The following is a 23,848-nucleotide window of genomic DNA, read 5'->3' on the forward strand; positions in this document are numbered from 1 at the left end:
GCCCTGGCCGAGTAAGGCGCGGCCGCCGCCCCGCCCGCTCCGCTGCGCCCCGGGGCGCGCGCCCGTGCCCGGCCCCCGCCCGCGCCGCCGCGCCACTCCGGAGCCGGCTGCGGTCAGGCTGCTGCCCGGGCGCTGGGGCTTCCGCGCTGGCCAGCCCGGCTCGGCGCGCTCGCCTGGGAAACTTCTGCGGGCGCACGCCGGAGCCTGGCGCAGCAGCGGGAAGGCAAGGTAAGCAGAGGTGCTCGGGGTCGCCGCGTCAGCTGCCGCCTTCCTGAACTCTGCACACCCTCGCACTTTGCCGCGATTACGGGCAACCTGGCGGGCGCGGCTTATGTCCCAGCCCCGCCCCAAGGTGGGGGGATGCCTGGCTGCCGACCCCGGAACGCGGGTGCTTTGCCGCCACGCCGCGGTCGCACGCTGCCCGCGCCTTTCGCTCCTTGCCGTGCTGGGAGTTGCTGGCGGTTCAGATAATGCCAGCTTCGGTCGGACATGCTTCCCGGAGAATTTGCTTCTCAGGTGCCTACTGCCCTGGGCAGCCTAGAACCCCAAAACGGAAGGGCAGATGTGCGCGAGAGAAAAGTGGGTCTGAGGGGCACAGACTGTCTCGGGTTCCTTCCCTCGCCCCCAAACTGAGGGCGAAACGCTGACCTCAGTCAAGCCCTTTGCTCTCAGGTGGGGGAGGAAGGTTTAGCGCACTAAAGCTGCTCATAAAGGTCATGCGGACCCGTTTTTATCTATTTGGGGATCCCTTGCCAGAAAGAGAAAGAGAAATTTGCAAGTCGCTAAATTATCCTGTCACCAAGGTCGCTCAGTTGAAGCGGTGCTGCATTTTCCCATACTTTAGGAAAGGCTTAGACGAAGGCTAAAAATCAGAATAGAGCTAGGGCAGAAATTGTTTTAGCCAGTAGGTTATGTCACAAAAACGAATAATTCTGTTTGTAAATGACAAATGGAAGCATAGAATTAGAAGCCCACTCTCGAACACGCTTCGGTTAACTTCCCTCTTTCCTGCCTTTTCACTGTCTCCAATACTTACTTTGAATCCGTAAGCCTACAAATTGCAATTGAATTTCAATATAGGCTTTACAGATTGTTGCTGCCGGTTTCTACTACGTCTTAGCTGCTGTTCCCTTGTTTATAATCCTAGGGACTGTTGCATAAAAGCATCCCCCAGGTGAGTGTACAACAACTTGGTTACTTGCTTCTTAGGCAGTAGAAATCCAAACAAGAACTACATGAAACAGAAAATAGAAACAAAAACTGGATCTTAGTTGCCATGTTTGCAGAATGAAGAGATCTGGCCCTTCCGCCATCCCAGGTGATTCTTGAGGTTCTTTCCTGTCCTGAAAAGCCTGTGAGGAGCAGAAATACACCAACGGAAATGTAGAGGACGATGCCATCTGTCCTTGGCATTTTGGACATTTCAATGGGAAACTGTTGATAGTTGGGTTTCTTAAATCCTATTAGTTACTCAAAAAAAGCTGAATCATTGTGTAGACTGTGATTCTAAATGGTTACACTCTATGCTATTAAATAAAAATGTCAGAGAAACCAAAATCCCATACTCCCTACACGAAGACTGACTGTTAGGGTTGACACACTAGAGCACTTCTGGTTGGTTACTTTGAACAATCTCTTGGAAAGATCAAGAATGTTAGGAAGCATTTGCTACACAGTGCAAGGATACTAATTCATAAGCAACATGGCAGGCAAGAAATTTCAAAAATGCTTTGGAAAATAGCCCTGTACATCTCACTGATTTTTTTTTTTTTTTGTAATGATGGTCATTGAGGTTCAAAATGCCCATCAGTTCATAGATTGATTAGATTTTCCAGGTGAACATGTTTCTTACTTGTTGTTCTAAGTAGTTCTAAGAGAAGTTATTAAAGCTGCAAGTTACAATAGGTGTTGTCAATGAGAGCTAGGGATTAATCCTCACAGACCCTAAGTGAGACTGTCTCAGGGCGCACGGTGTGTGTGTGTGTGTGTGTGTGTATCTAACAGAGTTAACAGCCTCCTGTGGCCATTTCAACTTCTGGAACTGGCCAGGGAAGGTCATTAAAGAAGAAGGTGTACGATAGTTTTAGGGTAACAGGAAGAACTCCCCCTGCACAAGCCTCATTCTCTCCTCTGAACAATACTGAATATATTCTGGTTGCAGAGTTGTGGTGACATGGACCTGGGTGACCAGAGCACAGCTAGCCTTGGTTCTTCTGTCTTGAAAGGCATTTGTTCATTGATTGAACAAACAGTGGCTGAACAACAGTGTGACAGGTGTCACATTTAACTTCAAAAAATGTATGCGGCAAAATCTTGATAGTTGTTGAATCTAGGTAATGGTATTTTATTATATACTTTGTTGTCTATTTTATGCTTATGTTTAGAATTATCAAGAAAAAATTTAAGTGTGCATCTGAAAAAAATGCCTAATCCTGCATTTCATTTTAAATTGTATGTTTTTTTGGATTAGTGAATATTTAAATATGGTTCAACACAAATTATGTATAGGGAATGAGTAGGCACAGAGTGGCTAGGGTGAACAATCCATAGGGATTTCCCATTTTTTGTGGAATTTTTTTTATCTTGAAATGGTCTGAATACAGGACAATGTTCATCTGGTTGATGGAGTCAGATTATTTCAGATTTCATATTTATATTTTATGTTTTATATGTATTTATATTTTATATTTATAATTTTAATGAATATAAATTACATTCTTTTCTAAAGTCATCATAAAATATAAACAATGCATATAAACACTTTTTAATAGTGTGTTAGCATCTAGAAATATTCTTTAAGTTAAAGGTATTCCATTTATCTTCTAGGCATTTGTACAAATAGGATAGCTTGATGGATAGATGACAGGAATGCTTTTATAAATAATATGCTTGTAAATTTAAATATAGGGCACGAAGCCATTAGTTTGACTCTCTACTTTGAGTTCCTATGTAATAAACTGCTACCTCACTTTGTAAACAAATTATATTCAACATTAAATGGCCAGTTTTCAACCAATCACTGTCAGCCACGCTTCAGCCAGTCACATAGACAGCCAGTGAACATACTGCCCTCAAATAAGGCTGGAGCCAATCAAATCGTCTGGTGTTCAGCCAGGCAGAACTCTCTGAACTTCTGGTGTTGAGGACTCCCTGAGTCAGCCCAAGTCCTGCTAAATGTGGTTTGTCTAAAGTTTTCCCTTTAAATGATATACTGGAGATGCTCTTTAATTAACATTTGTATGGTATTTTAACAAACTGTAAAGAAAGTGAAGGAACTGTTGAACTTAACAGTAGTAGTTGTTCACCTCCAGAGACAAAAGGTCTTAAGTAAGGTTTCGTTCTAGAGAAGGTCTTTTCACTTCTAAATTAAGGTGAAAAGAGGATTGTTACACCTTGGGGTCAGGTTTTGCAAACTTATATTGGTTTAGATAGTGACTTCTTGTTACAGCACACAAAGTGTGATTTCCCTTTTGCTCAGATTCCTGCTGCTCTCATACATTTATTTTCACGTTGTAAAGATATAAATTACCTGCACTGCACCTTAAAAGCCTCCTTGCAGATACCGTTTCAACTTAGTTTTATAACTAAATAGAATCCAGGCTAATCCCTGGTCCTTTTACCAAAGCATCTCATACATAAATTTTAACTTGTGGCTCTCTCTTTGATTAGCTAGATTGTGTCACCATGTGTTTGTTTCCAAAAAAGCCTCACTTCCTATGTGTTTTTTGTATTTGAAATGTCCATCTTTTATTCCTGTACTTACATGGCTGTTTCACAGGTTGTAACATTTTGAACCACAATTTCCTTACCTCACATTATGTAGCCTGTGCTCCATTAACCTGTGGCAGCTAATGTGGCTGTGGACGTGTGGAAGGCTGTGGAAAAGCTTTCCCTAGTGGATCAGCTTGCTTTTTCTGTTTGAAGTTTGGTAACTTAGCCAGGCTATATTTTGGTTAAGTAGTATTGATTTCCTATAGAACCTGGTGTATTATTTCTACTAGAATTATCACTTGTTCTGAATGCTTGCCATGCTTTCCCCTTAGGAGGTGATTTTTTCCCTTTTGCAATTGTCTACGTCAGACACCAGTTACCATTATATTTCATCTTTTTTCTCCATATCAGTTGTCTTCTCTTTGAATTTATTCTTTATTTTCTCATACATTCACTGATGGTCTAGATTTTAAAAGTATAACTGATGCATAATTGAAAATGTAACATGGTATTCCTAGCAATAGGTACGGAATGAACACTTGGATTCTGACTCGGCTGAGTCTGTCTTTAAGAGGTGTCCTTCTGCCCCTATTGTAGCTGTGAAATGACATGATATGAGTACCTCATGCAGGTAGGTGGTTGGCTTTGTGTTTTTTCCTGCATTGGAGATAAAGGAATTAGGTTAAAATTCAAGTTCCAAACACATGTTGCATTCTAATTTTTCTGGAAGCCACAGTGCATGAATGATACAGATAATGCCTTATTTCCTGTTATAAAAGGAAATTTGATCTCCACAGGAAGAAATGAAAAGAAACATTTTTAAGCATTTTCTTCAAATTCTTAAGCTCCTGTAGGAGCTCAGCTTTGTTTGTCGTCATTTTCAAGTTTAACTAAAATCTTGGCAACTTAAGGAAACCATTAATTAGTGGGCACTCCTTCACCAATACTTGGTCAGATAGCAAAGGGAGTTCTAGATAGAGATTCTACTTGTGCATTTGGGATACGTGATTCCTAATCAAGAAATTTTGTTTGGCAAAAAAAAAAAAAAAAAAAGCTAACTATGCAAAGATGTAAATCCCGTCAGTCTACTCCAGATTTATTAGACAGAAAACTCAGCAGTTGTGATCTCTCAAGGCTGGAGACTAGCAGCCTGCAGCCATGGCTGGCCCCTGATATCTTACCTGCTTACCTTTGGCTGTTAACAGTATTTGAGAAAAAAAAAAGATTAGTTACCAGCATTTCAAGGTCAGAAATGCCCCCATAAAGTCAGAGGAGCTGACAACCCTGTGGTCACAACAATCAGCTGGAAGTAAGGGGCCTGCATGGGTGGGACATGCTCATGCTTGTGCCCGCCTGACACCATTCAGTTACACAGACTGTAGCTGCAGAAACTGTGGAGATAAGGGGGCTATGCCTACTTACTTCAGGGAAGTAGACCGAGGCAAAGAGACAGAGCTGCAAATAGATCTCATGCCTCTCTGTGTTCTGTCCCCTTTACAACACTGTACTGCAGTCCTGTTTGATCCCAACCTCAAGATACTTAAAAAAAAAAAAAAACTTCCTGTAATTTTAATATAAATGTGTAGTGTCAGCTAAGGACTGTGTGTAACCAAAGAAATCTAATGAGAAAAGAAATGCTTAACTATTGAGCCTTAATATTGATTAAAATATTAATAGAACTAACATTTTAAGATTTATTCATTTTTATTGGAAAGTCAGATTTACAGAGAAAAGAAGAGACAGAGAGAAAGATCTTCCAACCATTAGTTCACTCCCCAAGTGGCTGCAATGGCCAAAGCTGAGCCTATCTGAAGCCAGGAGCCTGGAGCCAGGAGCTTCTTCCAGGTCTTCCACGCAGGTGCATAGTCCCAAGGCTTTGGGTCATCCTCTACTGCTTTCTCAGGCCATAAGCAAGTAGCTGGATGGGAAGTGGGGCAGCCAGGACATGAACCAGCACCCATATGGGATAGTGGCACTTGCAAAGTGAGGACTTTAGTCACTAGACTACTGCGCCAGGCCCAGGAACTAGCATTCTTAAAACAATTTTTAAGTTAGAGAAAATTCTAGTAGGTATTATTGACAGGTTCATTATATATTCATAAGTACTATGATGGCAATCTAGGGAGAAATTACAAAGACAAGGTGCTAGCAAAATCTTTTCATGGGATAACTTGGTTAAAGGAAGAATTTACTGATTATTGCTTAATTATTTAATGAAACCGTTAAATTATTTAAAGAAAGTGATTTTTTTTTCAGTTTGGTAAAATATGTCTTTACACTGAAACCCACATTAAGAACCTAATGGTTTTTTTGTGAAAAGCATAGGAATTTCAGTATATTCTTTAGGCATAGTTACCTTTGTTGCTAAGGATTTAAAAAAATTACTTCCTGTAGATTAGTTTATCTCCAGATAAGCCTATAAACTCTTTCTAGTATGTAATGTGTTTAGGTTGGCATGTGAAGCAGCAATTAGGATGCTGCTTGGGACAGCCACATCCCATGGCCTTGGTTTGAGTCCCAGCTACACTTTGAATCCAACTAATGTGCACTATGAGCGGGTGAGCAGTAGGGGAACAGATGATGGCTCACTTGGGTTCTTTTCACCCATATTGCAGACCTGGGTTGAGTTCCCAGCTCCCAGCTTCAGCTTGGCCCTGCCCCAGCTTGGGGGTTAGCCCAGTGGGTAGAAATCTTTCTCTCTCTCTCTCTCTTTCTTTCTATATTTTTCTCAACTAAATAAAATTGTGTTTAAGAAACTATGCATTGTGTTAGTACAGTGATGCACAGAATGCATGGAATGTCTGGTCTTTGATAGATATTCTAAAAAGAATTGCTTTCTTTCTGATTTTTTAAAGCCTTACAATGCCTTTTAATGCACAACCATATTGAAATTTAGCATGCAACACTTGACTTTAGGTGAGTTTTAAGTTTTTTATTTGCATGTAAGTTATATTTTTAGCTATATAAATTGATCTCATGATTTGGAAACTAGTATTAACATTTGAATTTCATAAAAACACAAGCTCCATGTGGACAGGAAGTATTAAATTATTGCATATGTTGTCATAATTCTTTACTGGCCATTTGTGAGCTAATGACAGTCAACTGTTGTTGAAGTACATGCAATTGCAATGCAATTGTTTTATTAGGAAAAAATATGAGCGTAATGAAACTTTTGTTTTCCTTTGTGCATGATTTACTCCCACAATAAACAGTGACAGAATTCATTATATTGTAACCAGCAGAACTGAGCAATGTAGAAATACATGAAATGCAAGAAATACCATCACACACATCCATCTCCTAGCTACCCTGGTTCACCACATATTATCCTAGTTATACTATGCTGTTCCTTCACACTTACGCACTTTCCTGAATAAGAACACGTATCCCGACAATGTCTAACCATCTTGAGTCAAATATGCCAAACAGTGCATGTGAGAAGAAAGGACCAAAAGGCTATGTATGATGTCTCCTGGGCTACAAAAATAAGAGAGTAATCCATGTTATGGGTTATCACAGGCAACAGTAAAAGGCTGGAACAACCTCAAGTACTGTGAAGGCAGCATGAAAAGACAAAGAGTGTTGCTGAAGGACTGTTGTAATAATGTAGGGGAAAACAGCAGAAGGGGGAAATGAGAGGGTAGAAGAGGAAATCCCGAGCCTATGGAACTACATCATGAAAAATAAAAGTTAAAAAAAAAAAGTAAAAGCACATGCACACGAAAAAGAAGAAAAAGTGGTAATGAAAGACTGCTGGGCATATGGTTTGAGAATGAAACAACTTTCTCAGAGTAAATTTGATTTGATCAATACACGATAAATACGTCAGAATATCACTCTAACGTTACGAAAGACGCATTTACTATATTTTAATTAAAATTCTAAAAGTAAAGGGAAAAAGAAGAAAACACCAGGCCCATATGAACCCTAAAGGGAAATTACTATGATTGCAGAGCTGTTGCTTTCTGCTTGAGTATTGGCTGATTTGATGGTTTCAAACATCACTCATTGGGTTAAAACAAAGAATTTCCAGCAGTGGTACACAAGTCAGTGAAATAAGAGGCTCAACACTTATTGAAACTCTGAGTTGTGGAAGTTGATGTTATGCGGGGAGCTAAACCACCACTTATGACACCAGCATCCATAATGGAATGTGGGTTTGAGCCCTTGCTGCCGATGCACCTGTAAAGCAGCAGATGACCAAGTTCTCTGATTCCTTGTCACCCTTCTGGGAGACCTGGATGAAGTTCCAGGCTCCTGACTTCAGCCTAACCTAGCCCCAGCCATGTGGCCACTTGAGGAATGAATCAGCACATGGAAGATCTCTTCTCTCTCTCCCTCCTTCCCTCCCTCTCCCTCTCTTTCTGCCTTTCAAACAAAATCTTTTTAAAAATCAGATCTCAATTGTGACAAAAGTTATCTGCAAAAAAAAGCATACTTCCAATGATCTACATTTTAAAGGTAAAACAAGACTCTCAAGGATTGAAGGTGTGAATGGTAATATTTTCTTAATTCGAAAATAATCTGTTGTTTTTGAAAAAAATAAAAGAATACCCATGGATAGGACTGAAGCTGGGCCGCAGTCAAGAATTAGCAACACAATGCAGGTTTCCCTGGCCAGTGACAGGAACCCAATTACTTGAGGCATCAGCTGTTTCCTCTCCAGGTCTGTGTTGGAGAGAAGCTAGTCAGGAGTGAGAGCAGGGAACTGAATCCAAGGACTCTGATGTGGAAAGTGGACATTTTAGCCACTAGGCTGAATGCTCTTTTCAAGGTGACAGTTTTTTGCCCCTTTCCACAATTCTTTTCAATCATTCATAAACTGTGACCCTTCCGATGCCACATACTCCTACACACTAAGCAAGCTTTTGGTCTTTTTAAAGGCTAAGTGTTGTTTTTGTGTATTTTAACCATTTAACGTGGACAGAACTAAATTCCCATCTTGCTCAAAATATGCCACTGATGAAAAATTTAAATGTTATATCCATAACTCCATTTTTCCCGTAAGCCCTGTAGTTTTGATTGCACAGTTTTGCACAACACATTGATTTTTTTTTTAGGATCACATATGTTGTTTTATGGTAGAATTGACTCTAGTTGATTAAAAGTAGCAAATTAAGTGCCATTAAATGTAATATAATTTAGACAAATAGGCAAGAAATGCACGCCTATATCCCCTGTACCAGAGAAGTCCAAGAGAGACCAGGAGTCTAAAGTGGCTCCTCTGAGACAGGTATGTGGTGCACCTGATTATTTAACCAGATGAAGGAAAAAGAGAAAAGTGATTACCAGTTACTTGTACTATACATGACCCTGTTGGAAAGGTTTGCCAGAAAGCAGCTTGAGAATTTGACCTAGTAGAAAAAGTGAGTTTTTTGGCATAAAGGAAAACACAGGTGTTTGCCATTGATATACATCAAGAAAAGCCTGCTTACTATGTTGAGCTTCTATCACAGTTTTCATCAGAAATTTCCCTTTGGTTAAACATACTGCATGATGTCATAGCAGCTGTCTCAAGATGGGATGGCATCCTGCTTGTGTTTTTAACCATTTTCAGGGTGTGGAGGAGTCAGAAGACATTGAGCAAAGCCTGGGACTGAAACAGTCAAGTCGCAAGTTTGAGAGGGCACTTACTGCTGTTTCTTCCGGTTTACTCCCGTAATGCCTATGATAGGCAGGGCTGAGTCATGCTAAAGCCAGGAGCCCAGAACTCAGTTTGTGTCTCTAGCATAAGTGGCAGGGACCCAGCTACTCGGGCCATCATCTGCTGCCTCCCAGGGTGTGCATTAGCAGGAAGCTGGAATTGGGAATGGAGCTGGTACTTGAACCCAAGGAATCCCATACGAGATGTGGGCATCTCAAGCAGTATCTTAACTATCATGCCAAAAGCCTAATCCATAATGAACTAAAGTGTAACTCCTAGGGGCTCTCATGGTGCTTGTTTTCAGATACAACTGAGGAATCATTCTCCTGTGTTATCCTGATTCAGATATTACAAAGAATGTCTTCTGCTTCATGGGCCAACATTGTTAAGTCCATCATAAAATACAGATTATCAGATTATTGAAAAGATCCATATATCATGAACACTCATAATTATGTATCTGTAGTTAGTTGTGTTGCCATATAAAAAATTAATAGTAACTGAATGGCTTAAAATAACAGTTGCTGATTATCTCAGATTTGTGGGTCAGAAGCACAGCCACTGTCCAGCTGGATCTTTAGCCTAGCTCCTCACAGCCTGCAATCAAGGTGTCAGGCATATTGCATATGAATTTGAGGCCCTGTTTCAAGCTCCTTATCTGGTTGATAGAATTCAGTCCTTTGCAGTTCTAAGATTAAGATGCCAATGATCTTGCAAGTTATATTGTTGGTTCAAAACTTCTTTAAGTTCAGAGAGAACACATTTAGTTCCTTTCCTTGGGGAACCCATAGGCAGTTGATAACATAGGTGTTTGCCTTTAGACATCTCTGACTTCCAGTATTTCTCAATCCAATGTGAAATCTTATATAGTATAACCATGGGAACCATACATAATTCACCACCATTTTGCCTGTAATGCCACCTAATCAAGGGAGCATCTATTCCATTCCAGTCACAGGTCTTGCCCACACTGAAGAGGAAGAAATTATAGGGCTTGGGGGCCCAGCGGCGTGGCCTAGTGGCTAAAGTCCTCGCCTTGAATGTCCTGGGATCCCATATGGGCGCCAGGTCTAATCCCGGCAGCTCCACTTCCCATCCAGCTCCCTGCTTGTGTCCTGGGAAAGCAGTGGAGGATGGCCCAAAGCTTTGGGACCCTGCACCTGCGTGGGAGACCAGGAAGAGGTTCCTGGTTCCTGGCTTTGGATCAGTGCAGCACCAGCCGTTGCGGCTCACTTGGGGAGTGAAACATCGGATGGAAGACCTTCCTCTCTGTATATCTGACTTTGTAATAAAAATAAATAAATCTTAAAAAAAAAGATATTATAGGGCTTGGAAACCAGTGGAGCAGAAATCTTTGAGGCCATCTTTAGAATTCTGTCTACCAAGGATGAGTGATAAAGCAAAAGGTCATTCATGGAAGAGATAATCAAATGACATTCGCTGAGACAGAAGTTGGGAAAGTCCAGTATAGCCTATAGCAATGTTCTCTAATCGCTGCAAGTCTCCAGGAGACTCTCAGCTCTCATTGCAAAGGAAGATCAAAGGCATTCTCAAGCCTAAACCACTGTTGGCACATATAGCTCTATGTGTTTTGTGAACGTAAAGCCAAGTGTGTATTTGTTTGAATCCAGAAGACCACAATCCAGTTTTCTGAGACTTCTACTGTTTTATGTGAGATACCATCAGAAAATGAGATGTGAAAAATTCAACCATGCAACATAATTGCTTGGGAAAGAGGAACTCTCCTAAGGCAAAAGGAAATGCTCCCCTTGGTAGGGTAATATGGCCAACAGCTGTAGAGGGTTGGCCACCTCTGTTGACAGAAACCAGATGGTAACATCTGTCTGACTGTAGCAAATGAATACTGTAGCCAGTATCATACATTGATATCAACTCTGTTTTTAATCCTGAATAATCCTTATGTATTTATACATTTAGGCATTATGCATATGTACTGTTTGCACAGTGCCATGCCAAGTCTTTGCATTTCCTGTAACTCAAGAGGCGTAATTCAAGCAACATATGTCATTTTAAATTTTCTAGTAGCAACACTTAAAAAATAATAACAAGAATTTAATAGGTTTAATTTAACTACCTCCAAAACATAATCAATTCAACATAATATTATCAACATAAGAATTACTAATCATCCCTTGAGTCAGACCAGCCACATTTCAGATGCCCCCTTGTACATAATATCTCCCATTATTGGACAGCCCTATCCTGGAGCCCCACCTTGAGCCTCTGAAAATAGGCACTTGCTTTTAACCCTCTTTTCTTCCTACACTGTTTGGATAATCTTACCACCCTCAGTCTTAATTCAGCGCTATCCTGGGAGATAGTAACTGGGATGGAGGGAGTCCTCCATCCTGCCCCTTATGTTTGGCTGTGAATTCTGCTGCAACAAAACCATCATGGTAAACAACGAAAAAGGTGTTCCTTTTTCCCTCTGATGTGTTTTCCAACTTCCATATCTTGTACAAATTCAAACATCTTCAGCTTTCCTCTCTTTGTATTAGTAGATCCTTTCTCTTCATCAAATCGAATTATTCTTTTTTAGTTTCTAACTCAAGACCTAAACCATCAATTCAGGTATCAGTTATGTCCCACTTGAGCTCTTGATTATTAACCTGCTTACTGCAGAACTGTATCATCTTTTAACCCAACGTTTATCCCTGGGCATTGTCATGTTTATGAGTCAGAGAACAATTACTGAAGACCAACTATGTTCTAGACAGAATTTTAAATATAGAAAGTAAAATCTACACGTAAAATGACCAGTCAGTAAAAATATTTTAAATACACAATCTTTGTTCACTTCATTTTTTAAAATGCTTGAATATATTCCCCAAGTGAGAAAAGATAAGAAATTATGATGCTTTAAAAAAATCAGCCAGACAAGATTAGGCAAGTTCAGGGAGGTATGGCTGTAGTCATTAGAAGCAATAAAATTTCTAAAAAAAGTCAGCCCAAACTGTGGGCTGTTGAATTTCAAGCACCGGTTCTCCTCCCAGCTAGTCCAGTTCCTATCCAGCATCCTGCTAATGCATCTGGAAAGGCAGTGAAAAATGGCCCAATGCAGGGATACAGTTACTTGGCTTTGACGTAACCCAGTCCCAGGTATTCCACGTCATTCGAGGAAGGAAACAGCAGATAGAAGAGCATGCTCTCTTGCACACACTGCTTGGTCTATCACTCTGTCTTTCAAATAACTATATAAAACTTTTAAAAAAAAAGGATATTACATGATGGTCAGTGTTACACAATATATGATAGATGCCAAGTAGGCAGATAAGGAAGGCTATTAAAATCTCAAACCCATAAGGCATATTTTGGTTCTCCTGATAAGGAAAAGCTGCTGAAAAATACCTACAGCCTTGAGCCAACTTGGAATGATGAGCACAAGGTGGAAAATGTCTCCTTGCCCACCTTAAGGGTAGAAATGAGAACACACAGGAGACAGCGTGCCTTGCTGTCCCTGTAAAATTGAAGACTGAAATTCACATCGTCTGCAGAATATTCTGTTCTCTCTTGTGCCCCACCTCCCTTCTCTACTAGAATTCTTTCTTACAAAGTTCATTTATTTGAAAGGTACACATTTGCGTGTACACACACACACACACACACACACACACAGGTATTTGCAATAGCCAGGGCTGGGCCAAGTTGAAGCCAGGAACCTGAAACTCAATCTTGTTCTTCCAGATTGGTAGCCAAAAGCCAAGTATGTAAGTCACCACTTGCTGTCTTCCATGGTGCAAGTTAGCAGGTTGCAGAATTGGAAGTACAGCTGGAACTAAAACCGAGAGACTCAGCTATGAGATGCAGATATACCAAGTGGAGACTTAACTACTGAACTGAACACTCATCACTCATCTCTTGTTAATAGTTCTTAACCCTTGCACATTCAAATCCCATGGGATTTTGTGAAACAATTTCTAGTACCTGAGTGATAACAAGAAGTCAATCAAGTAATGATCTCTGGATTTGGACCCCATCACCAACCTGGTGTGCTAAAACCTGCAGACATTTTCTTAAATTTTTTATTGTTTTCCTCAATACATTTTTGTAAGTATAAGGATTCATCCCTCTATTTCCCCTTTCTCCTTTCCCATTTTCTCCCCTTGCCATTCCCCTCCAAATTATCATAACAGTATAAAGCATTAATACAAGGTACATGTTTAACTTTCTGACATTTAAGTGTATCATGACAAGTACAGGCAAGATTAGAAAAGCTAATATCATATTTTAAAGGTATTTTTAAAGTTTCATTGGAAGTATAGATGCACACTGCATAGTACCTTTACTTCTCTGGCATGCTAGTCTCCCTTGTATAGTTCATGTGTATTCATTTACATGTGTATATATATGTAAGCTTAAAGTCAGACAGCTATTTAATAGGGGCCCTGCTTCTCTACAGCAGGAGTGTGAGCTGGATACACTGAAGAACAAAATGATGAGTTAAAACCAGCACTTCCTTGACTGGACAAGCAACTAGAAACCAAGGAGTAACAGGACAAGTATTCAGCACACAAGGACAACGAAAAGTCAGCCAAGAATGGACAAAGCTGAGTAGTGCAAGCAAGCAAGCGAACAAGGATAATTCATTGGTCATTCAGGAACAATGGGAAAACTGCTCTCAAGCTTCAGTGTACTTAAGAATCAGATAGAAACTTAATTAGAAAGTGATCTTCTTCAGGCCTGTTCCACAAAGTTTGGTTCAGTCATTCTGGGTAAGCTTCTGAAGGGACTTTTTATAAAAACATTTATTTAGTTGAAAGAATGAGGGAAAGAAAAGAGAGAGAGAATATGAATATGACAATGAGAGTGCATCTTCTATTCCCAGGCCACAGTCAGAAACGCAGACTCCATGTGGCTCTCTCTTGCGGGTGGCAGGGCCCTGAGCACTTGGGCCTTCCTCTTTTGCTTTCCCAGGTGCATAAAAAGGAAGCTGGATTGGAAGCCAAGAAGCCATGACTTTGGCATTCTAATTGGGTTGCCCTACTTGCAAGTGGAGGAGACATTTTTAAGAAGCCCCCTAAATCATTGATTTGAGGATATGTATTTTGAAGCACTAAATGATAGTCTAAGGTAGGACATATTTTTTGGGCTTCCAGAGACTGGCTTTTTAGTCTCTGGCAAGGCTAACACAGAGCTGACCCCTGCGCAAGAATGAACACTTAGGAAAAACAAATGATAACAGCCAAGAGTGACTGTTTTTCCTCTTTCCAGTTGCATTCACCAGGGGAAAGGAAAGTTTTTTAACAATTGAGCTCTTCTAATGGAGCAGCTGTATTACATACAAGCAACAGGTGTAGTGGCACTATTTGTGTAGCATTTCAAACTTTACAATGCAGGTTTTTCTCACTTAAATGATATTTCCTCTGCTCTACTGATGAATAAACACGCCTGACTTTGCCAAAATAGCAGAGAAGAGACCGAAGCCTACTTTTTCTAAATTCTGCGATAGTGGAAGCATACCAGAGTAGTGGAGACTAAGAGCTTTGGAATCAAGCAGATCTGGCTGGAGTATTAGTTCCTTTAAATAAGCAATCTGTCCTCAAACAGCTTACTTACCATCTTTGAATTTCAAGTCCCTCATCTTTAAAATAGAGATATTAGTACTTTCCTCATGGGAATATTAAATGAGATAATTTTTAAAATATGCCTGGAACATAGTTGCTGAGTAAATGTAGCACCTCGAGGATAAGCAGAAAAAAGAAACAACTTGAGAAAATGAGAATTTAGCATATGGAACACATACCAAAGCTGGGATCTGACTCTAATTAATGAGTAGAATATTGGTAGAATTTTGAGCTTGCCTGTTACCTAGCAACCAAAATGAACTCAATGCCACTGGCTACTTGAGTTGTTTTTAATCAAAGCAGTAATTAAACTGCTCTTAAGGAACTCGAGGTTGTAAGCAAACAAAAGGATTCCCCTGTGGACTTGGAGTTGTGCCAGACATTTTTAAAAATAAGTGATACCCCAGCTCCTCAGCTCCTTGTGCTGAAATATCTTGCCTATTTGGTTGCTCTCTGATTCCATGCTGCTTTTGACAGAAGATTTTAAAACACCTGGTTTGGGTCCAGGGTGGGGATGGAGAAGGCAGACTGCTCACATTTCTGTGCCAGTGTAATCAACATTCACTGAAAGCCAAGGATCAGAAATATAAAGGCATCTGTGTTTGCCCTGCTGCCCTTTAGGAGTGTGACAGAGGAAACTGGTCAACATTGAATAATAACATGGCAAGTAATTTCACAAGTGACTGTTTCTGTCACCAGAAATAATGGATTGAGCACTACAAGAAGACTGAAGAGGTCTCAAATAGCCCATGAGGATTTTTATTTTCCTAGCAAACCAGTCCTGGAAAAAAATTCTTCTTTGGTTTCCCAGCCTGGGGAGATGACACTGTTGGCTGGGCAAGACATGAGCCTCAAGCTCCCTTTCTGCCCACTGTGTGTCTCTTACTGCATCTTGTGCCTGAAGGCTGGGATGTCACCCATCTTGCACCCCAGTTTTCTGATTAGTGGGCTGGACATGAAGATCTAGACTTGGCCTCCATCTTGGCACTGAGTGTGGCAACCACATCAAAGTGTAAGCGTTCTAAACACATAAATGCCATTTCTGAGCTTATCAATAAATTTGACATCAGGTTTATGTTGCATTTCATTGAACCTCCTTGTAGCTTCTTTTATACTTCCCTTGCTCCTTTTTCACTCCAAGTGTTAACATTTAAAGAGCAAAAAGGGGTGAGCTTGGAACTCTTATATTGCACTTATGTTGTCATCATTCTTTGTAGCTCACTGTGCTAACTTTTTCAGAGAAGATAAACTTTACTGCTTAGGCAAGAAATCTTTCTTGGCACTTTGGTGTATCTGTCTTTATTTACACCGAAGCATGAATTCAGGCCTCCAGGCACCAAGTCAGGCAGCTGGTTGATGAATCATAGTCAGCATTCATACAGTGCTGCTAGGCACACAGCTGAGGCACACACAGGCCTGCTCCTCACCTGTCCCTGTCAGTTCGTTCTCTGCTAATAAAGTACATCTGTTTTGGTGACTGCACAAACACTATGTGAAGAAAGGAGGGGTGTAGGGTAATTTAATCAGGGCAAGTCAGCACACTTGAGCAATACAGGGGCAAGGATAGAAAGATGATTTGATATCAGCCTAATGAAACAGAAGTCGGCTAGAAAAAAACTGAAAACACAGTTGCTCTCTTGATCATAATTCATGCTTCTTCAATGTAAAACCCTACGGTAGCCCCAAAATCAAGAATTTAAGGAGACTATATTCCTGCTGTAAATTCCTTTCTGAGTTGTCACAGCCTCTGCCATTTTACATTTTGTTAAGAATTATGAATTTTTAACGAAGTTCAAGCCAAACCTCAGAGCCTGTACTTGCAAGTCTGTTTTTTAATATTGGGTTCCATGGCTATGTTTGGCATCCGGAAGAACTGGTTGCTCTAAAGCATTCTAGCCTAAACAGTAAAACAGCAGGGAGACTGGCATTTGTGGGGAGCAGTTTGCTATTCTCACCATTTATTTCACATTTTGAAACTTTTCTTTGTTAGTCAAGTTAGTCATGTAGTAGTATGGATTACCTGGGTGGAATGGGGAGGGGGTGGAGGCTGGGTGGATGATAGAGGAGACTGAACAAGCACATGCTGAATGTGGGGAATGTTTTGAAAACAAGTTAAACAGAAACAGCAATATGGCGGTAGGTCACAGGTCTAAGTACTTTTTTCCCCTTTTCTTTCTTCTTAATGATTTGCCTCACACTGTTCTTACGGAGAAAAGAATCACTGTCCAAGATGAAAAGCCGGGAACTTCAGCCACAGCAACTCCTTTATTTCCATTTTGAGTTCTCTTGGTGATTACACTGCCTTAAACAAACAAACAAAACTCCAACTAAGTCATTTTCATCTCTGTGAGCAGTTTTTCCCTCTGAGACAAGATCTGTGATATCTGATATTTTAACAGGTGTTCTAGAAATAATCTACTTCAAAATAGATTTTCAAAAATAAAGTGCTAAATATAGCACACAATTCAAGGTTTTTGAATGTTGTGATTTAAAAAATCTAGCTATGGACTGCTTTCCATTGAAACCATTTATCGTTAGGAAACCTAATGGCAAATGATACATACTAGTAAGTCCTGCTCTGGTATCATGGCTAATTCGCTCCTTAGATCACATAATAGCATTCTGCCATATGGCTGAGAGGGGAATAATGTATGTGCAGAGTTGGAACAGACTTGGTAACATTTTTGACCAAGTGGTAAATAAATGTGTAAGTAGCAGAAACACTAATGTTTATTTTAGTTGCATGGATGCAAACTTTAGCTTGATATAGCTGCTATTCTAGCAGAACAGTACTAAATTCATATTTCTTGGATAATTTCAGTTTAATTTGTTAAACATTTCATAGTCTATCATGTGCTCCTAAACTATGACTCTTAATTATCTTTCTTAGATTTATAGATTTTATTAAATTAGCACTCCTCAGTGTGTTGAACGGAAAACATGTTCATGAGAAGCTGCAAGACTGGATCTGACCCATGGACACAGGTTGGGAAGCTCAGCTCGCCACTGACTGTGTACAGCCTGCTTAAATGACACAGCCTCTCTGTCATGGGGCAGGTGTTGCCAGATAGTATCCATCAAAGGCTAGGCTTTGGAAGACCCTGGGTTAATGCATCAGAATCATATGGGGAGCTCTTTTAGCATACAGACATCCAGTTCCCACTCTCGGGGAGTCTAATTCAGTGTGTCTGGGAACAGTCTGTGAATCTGCATTTTTATTCACTATCCCAAGTGACTATCAAATACACTGAACCACTGCTTTAGAGAGTAGCTGATTGTAGAGCACTTGGCTACCTTGACAATTTGTAGTCAGCTAATTCTAACAAATAGACTTTTATATCACAGAAATTTGATTAATGCTCAACAGCATCTGTACTTTGAATATGTTAACTTCATAGGGAGTAGAAAGTCCACTTGCCTAGGTAATGCTGTTGATTCATTAAATGCAAAGGTACTTCAAAAGGTTTGTAGCAAACCGAAATTAAAAGAAAATTTATTTTGATTACAAAATTTTTTGAAGGAGTTGGCATGTAGTCTATCAGTTATGATACTCATCCCTTATCACAGTGCTTGAGTGCAATTCCTGATTGTGGCTCCTGACTCTAGCTTCTCACCAATGCAGACTCTGGGGGGTGGTAATAATCACTCAAATAATAGGGTTCATGACTCCTGCACTGGAGAGCTGCTAGATAGTGACCCTGTCCCTTGACTCTAGTCTTATTACTGTTGCAGCATGTGTCTGGGCAGTGAACCAATGGATACAAATTCTTTCTCCATCTCTCTTTATCTCAAATAAACAAAAAATTATTTTAAGAGTTTCATAATTAGCATTTTGTGTGAAGTTTTCAAAGACCCCTCGTATCAATTCATAATTTCCAAGTTTTCTGCATGAAAATAAACCTCTTTTAATTTCCACAATCTTTTTGAAGTATCTTCATATACCTTTCAATTTTTCTCTTTTGTTCAATGAAATCTTTTTTATTTCTCTTCTTTTTTTCTTGCACAGGAATCACCAAAACTTTGTGGACTAAGTCTAAATCAGTATAGCAGATGAGCTTTAAAAAATCAAGATTCCTGGTTGTTCAAGATACATGCTCACTAGTCCTTTAATCGATGTCACCTTGTGTCCATGGTTTTTGTGCTTCATGAGGACTGAGCCAAACTCTGATTATGGAAATGCAAAGCACTTGATTACTTGTCCTGATGCCATCTCAGGTCAACTAAAAAGTGAACCAGACAAGTAGCAGAACCATGGAAAGAAATTCAAGTTTATGGAAGAACCTCATAGATGAGCATCCAGTCTGCACAGTCTGGAAGCAAGAGGCTGAAGGCGCCATTTATCACCTTGCCAGTATTTTATTTGTAGTAGGTTTCATGGGTGGCAGTGGATTCTTTGGGCTCCTTTATGTTTTTAGTGTGCTGGGATTGGGTTTTCTCTGTTCTGCTGTCTGGGCTTGGGTAGATGTGTGTGCAGCCGACATATTTTCCTGGAATTTTGTACTGTTTGTCATCTGCTTCATGCAATTTGTTCATATTGCCTATCAAGTTCGCAGCATAACCTTTGCCCGAGAATTCCAGGTGTTGTACAGCTCCCTTTTCCAGCCCTTGGGGATCTCTTTGCCTGTCTTCAGAACGATTGCTTTGAGCTCTGAAGTGGTTACTTTGGAAAAGGAGCACTGTTATGCCATGCAGGGGAAAACCTCCATTGATAAACTCTCCCTGCTTGTTTCAGGAAGGTTTGTACTCTTGGTGCTTGCATGTTTTTCCTCTGCATTAATTTTCTGTGTTTCATTCTACCGTATTTTCCATCTCAGTGTAGCTTAGTCCTAGGTGGCATTTAGCACACCAAAGCTTGAGAAAGTCTGAGACATGAGTCATAGACAGAGAGCACACACTATACTTTACTGGAAGCAGGAAGTAATTGACAGCCTGACTGTTTCATCTCAGAAATCAAGTAATGTGAATATCAAAATCACAACATGAACTTATTTAATGGGCATGATATTTTTCTTGTAAGTAGTGACAATGAAGGACAGGATGATGCCAGCTCAAATTACTAGAACGCTTATGTTGGCATATGTGGTTTTTAAAATAGACTCTTTGATAAAATATTCTTGTAAGTAATAGATATTTAATTTTTGTAATCATCAACAAAGTCTAGTAATTGCCTAAGCTCTGGAAACAGGGGGAGGGAAATCCTCGAGAATATACTAGAAACCTAAACTTTTGAAATAAAATTTAGTGGGGGAGAAACAATATGATTATTCATGTTATTTTAATTGTCAAAAATTTAGTTTACACAGGTAGTTGTAGCAGAACTCCTTTATGTTTTAAAATGTTCATCAACTTGAGTTATGTAGACATATAAATATACAACTTCCTGAATTTTTTTGTTTTGCTCAATATTCTAGATTTTTCTGAGGAACGTCAGTGTATTAATCTCATAGCATATTGTCTTGATGTATGACTTTAATATTTTGCCCAGTAAAAGTTTTAGAGAGGTATTCAGAAGCACTCCTTCCTTATCCCCTGCCCCCAATTACCTGGTCTCTTTTTTCTTCCCTCATAAATGATGCTCTTGTTTTGCTAGGATCAGAGTGACAGTTGATGGCGAGTTTCTGCACTACATTTTCCCCTTTCAGTTCCTGGATTCTCCTGAGTGGGATTCACTGAGACCCACAGAGGAAGGCATTTTTCAGGTAAGGGATAACTGGACACACAATTAACAATTTCTCTTTTGAGCAGAACATTGTTGGGTTAAAAGCAAGCAGAAAAGCAGAACATGGGGGCACAATCTGCATTTAACTTTGGAATGTACTTTGGAGTACATGGTGGCTTCCCAGTTCTACTCAACCCCTGTTGACTGCTGTCCTTGAGAGGTGTAGCAATGACAAGAACAGGTGTAATATATGACAGGGAAGAGTCTGTGATGAATGCTTTTAGGCATTCCTTCATGCACTGCATATGTGGGAGGTAACATATAAACTCATCAAGGTTTTCAAAATTTAAATTGCTCATAGATATCAGTTGTTTGGCAGCAACAGCATGCTAGCAATTTACTGTCACCACTTTCTCCTGCCACATCTAAGTAGCTCTGAAAGATAATAGCTTCAGTAGGTTCAATTTGTTATACCAAATTGGTTTCCTATGAATTAATAAATATACTAGTCACATATATCCAGATAAAATTTATATATATATACATACATACAAAATAAATCTATAGATTCTATTGTACTACACAAATTGAGTTAGGGTTAAGTGACCATAGCTTGAATTGAGTTGGAAAATACAAGAAAACTTCAAAGACCACGAAAAAATTATACATAGGCTTCAACATTTTTGTGCCAACACAAACCTATTTGTTTACCATCTGATACCTTTTTTCATGTTCGTATGGCATCAATACAAATAACACAGATTCAGTGTAGTTCCTTGATATAATTCTTTTGATGATATTCCCTCTCACTCTCCTTCTTTTATCCACCCTATCTCCCTCCTCCTCTCCTTCCTTCTCTCTCCCTTCCTCCTTTCCTCTTTTATTGGTTTTTGAGATAACATTTTTAATTTACTTTATGGTTCACGGCTTAATGTTACACTAAATAAAGAGTTCAACCAGTAAAAAGTAAAAGATCATGGTTCAGCAGGAAAAAAGCAAGGGCTGTAAATAATAATCAAGTGCAAAAGTGGCCATTTCTCTCATACACAGTAAATTTTAAAATAATCGCTGATCATTATAAATATAGTTTATAACTGTTAACCATTGATTTTACATAATATATAAAGTTTGGCAAGACTATTTTTACAGCAATACTGATAAACACAGACATTTTGGTTTATTTATTTACTTACTTATTTTAGTTCCAACAAATAAGGGGACAGCATGCAGTATCTGTCTTTGTCCAGCTTATTTCACTGAACATAATATCTTCTAGTTGTATCCATTTTGATACACATGCTATGTTTTCATTCTTTTTATAGCTGAATACTCCAATGTGCGTGTGTATAATTTTCTTTATCCATTCATCTGATGATGGGCCCTTTGTTGATTCCATCTTTTGCTTATTTAAACCATGCTGCTATAAACATGGTAGTGCTGCTATCGCTTTGATAGAATGTGGGAATGTCTCTTGGGTATATATATACCCAGTAGTGGGATTGCTGGATCATGTGGCAAGCCTATTTCTAGATTTTTAAGAAATTACCACATGGTTTTCCATAGTAGCTGGACTAATTTACATGTCCACCAACAGTATGCAAGCATTCCCTTTTGTCCACATTCTCACCAGCTTTTTTTATTTTCTGTGGTTTGTATTGTAGCCGTTCTAACAGGGGTAGGTGGTATATCACTGAAACATGAAGCTATTTTGTAATTCAATTTTCATTAACTTTTTGAAGTACCCTCCCTCATACTTCTATAACATTAGCCAGCCCTGGTATTTTTAAATATCAAGTAGCCTTTCCTCCAGCAAATTGCAAAATCTAGTTACTCAAATTTAGGAAAATAGATAAAATTGGAGATGGGTACAACATGGTGATTATTCACAAAATAAATTGTAATTAGTAACATTTTGTAAATTTTTTTTGCTATTTTTATAGTATTTTTGTGAATCGGTGGGCATTTTTAATCTTAAAAAAGCAGCAAGTGAAACTCATCTAAAGCTGGGCGGGGGGGAAGTGTGGCATAATTTTCTTCTTAATGTTTGCTTCTATGTCATTTCATGTTTTTTTTTTTGAAGGTAACCCTAACAGCTGAAACTGACTGCCGATATGTGTCTTGGAGGAGAAAGAAACTGTATTTGCTCTTTGCTCAACATCGTTACATCTCCCGCCTGTTTTCAGTTTTGATCGGCAGTGACATTGCAGATAAACTCTATGCCTTGAATGACAGGGTATACATAGGAAAAAGATATCACTATGATATTCGGTTACCCAACTTCTATCAAATGTCAAGTCCAGAAAGACCCAGATCGCCACTGACAGAACAGTTTCGGAATTCCAGACGATACTGTGATAAACGACATCAAAGTCTGAAATTTCCTATCCATTTTAAAAAGACTTCATCATTCCCCAAATAAATTGCAAAATACAGAAAATTGAGCTCAATAATATTTTTATAAATCAAATTCAGAGCAACTTGCCATTGCCAGATGTTTTACACATCTCATATTCTGCATTGCAAATAAATTTTACAAATGTTTCTTGTGTGTCTTATTATTATAATCAGGGAGGGAGAGTTATAGCCGTGTGCAATCTGAAATTCCCCATCCTCAATTCGTCTCCCATTTGCTCCATGTGTCGGCTTGCCCTCTTAGCTTAGGCACTGATTCTTCAGCAGCTGCCAGCAAGTGTTCTGAGATGACAGCAGGTTGCTGCTGTCCAAATAAGCATTTCCAGAACTCACTTGTTTTGTTATAACCTCTGATGAAAGCAAGATGTACTTTTGTGGGGGCAGCACTTATTTATTTTAAATGTGAAGTTATTTGATATGACTAAAAAATGAAATAAATGCAAGAGATCATATTATACCAGTGTTGAATACTATTTTGTTGCCATAATGATTGTTAAGTTTCATCTTAATAGTGACATTTTATAAAAGAGACATTTCATGGGAAACCAAAATGTATCATAATTACTGAGCAAAAAGAATATAGAACAAATTGTAGAAATGTTGCATAGCATTTCAGTGTCTCATCTTTGACTGGAAGGGCAAGAGTCAGTGGTTGAACCAGACTCAGAGAAAATACTTGCCTCAACCTACCAACAAACACAAGCATATGCCCTGCAGACATGATTATAGGCTTTTGAAGAAGAACGTGAGAAAGAGACCTCTGACTCACTCCCACTCTTTAAAGAGATGAAACTGGTTTTCCTAAAGAGCATGTGCAGGCCATGTTCTGTGGTA

General features: G+C 39.4%; 1 protein-coding gene across 3 annotated transcripts; it reads left to right on the plus strand.

Annotated features, from left to right (window-relative positions):
* On the plus strand, window positions 1–23,469 carry POPDC3 (popeye domain containing 3). 3 transcript variants are annotated; one of them, XM_058660341.1, is made up of 5 exons: window positions 1–228; window positions 17,857–17,928; window positions 18,950–19,679; window positions 20,534–20,642; window positions 22,683–23,469. In XM_058660341.1, the coding sequence occupies exons 3-5, from the start codon at window positions 19,195–19,197 to the stop codon at window positions 23,019–23,021; spliced, it is 933 nt and encodes a 310-aa protein (XP_058516324.1). In that variant the 5' UTR covers window positions 1–228; window positions 17,857–17,928; window positions 18,950–19,194; the 3' UTR covers window positions 23,022–23,469. The 3 variants fall into 3 exon arrangements, with proteins under 3 accessions (XP_058516324.1, XP_058516313.1, XP_058516333.1); XM_058660330.1 differs by lacking the exon at window positions 17,857–17,928; XM_058660350.1 differs by lacking the exons at window positions 1–228; window positions 17,857–17,928 and adding an exon at window positions 6,567–6,627.
* The last annotated feature ends 379 nt before the right edge of the window (window positions 23,470–23,848 follow it).

Source organism: Ochotona princeps, chromosome 1 (genome assembly GCF_030435755.1).
Source record: "Ochotona princeps isolate mOchPri1 chromosome 1, mOchPri1.hap1, whole genome shotgun sequence".
Classification (NCBI taxonomy): domain Eukaryota; kingdom Metazoa; phylum Chordata; class Mammalia; order Lagomorpha; family Ochotonidae; genus Ochotona; species Ochotona princeps.

What these genes read in the sequence shown, in the direction of transcription:
- POPDC3 (XM_058660341.1), top strand. Translation starts at nt 19,195, where the DNA reads ATGGAAAGAAATTCAAGTTTATGGAAGAACCTCATAGATGAGCATCCA. An exon ending in TCCCTGCTTGTTTCAGGAAG is followed by an intron (nt 19,680 to 20,533) that starts GTTTGTACTCTT and finishes TTGTTTTGCTAG; the next exon opens with GATCAGAGTGACAGTTGATG. An exon ending in CAGAGGAAGGCATTTTTCAG is followed by an intron (nt 20,643 to 22,682) that starts GTAAGGGATAAC and finishes TTTTTTTTGAAG; the next exon opens with GTAACCCTAACAGCTGAAAC.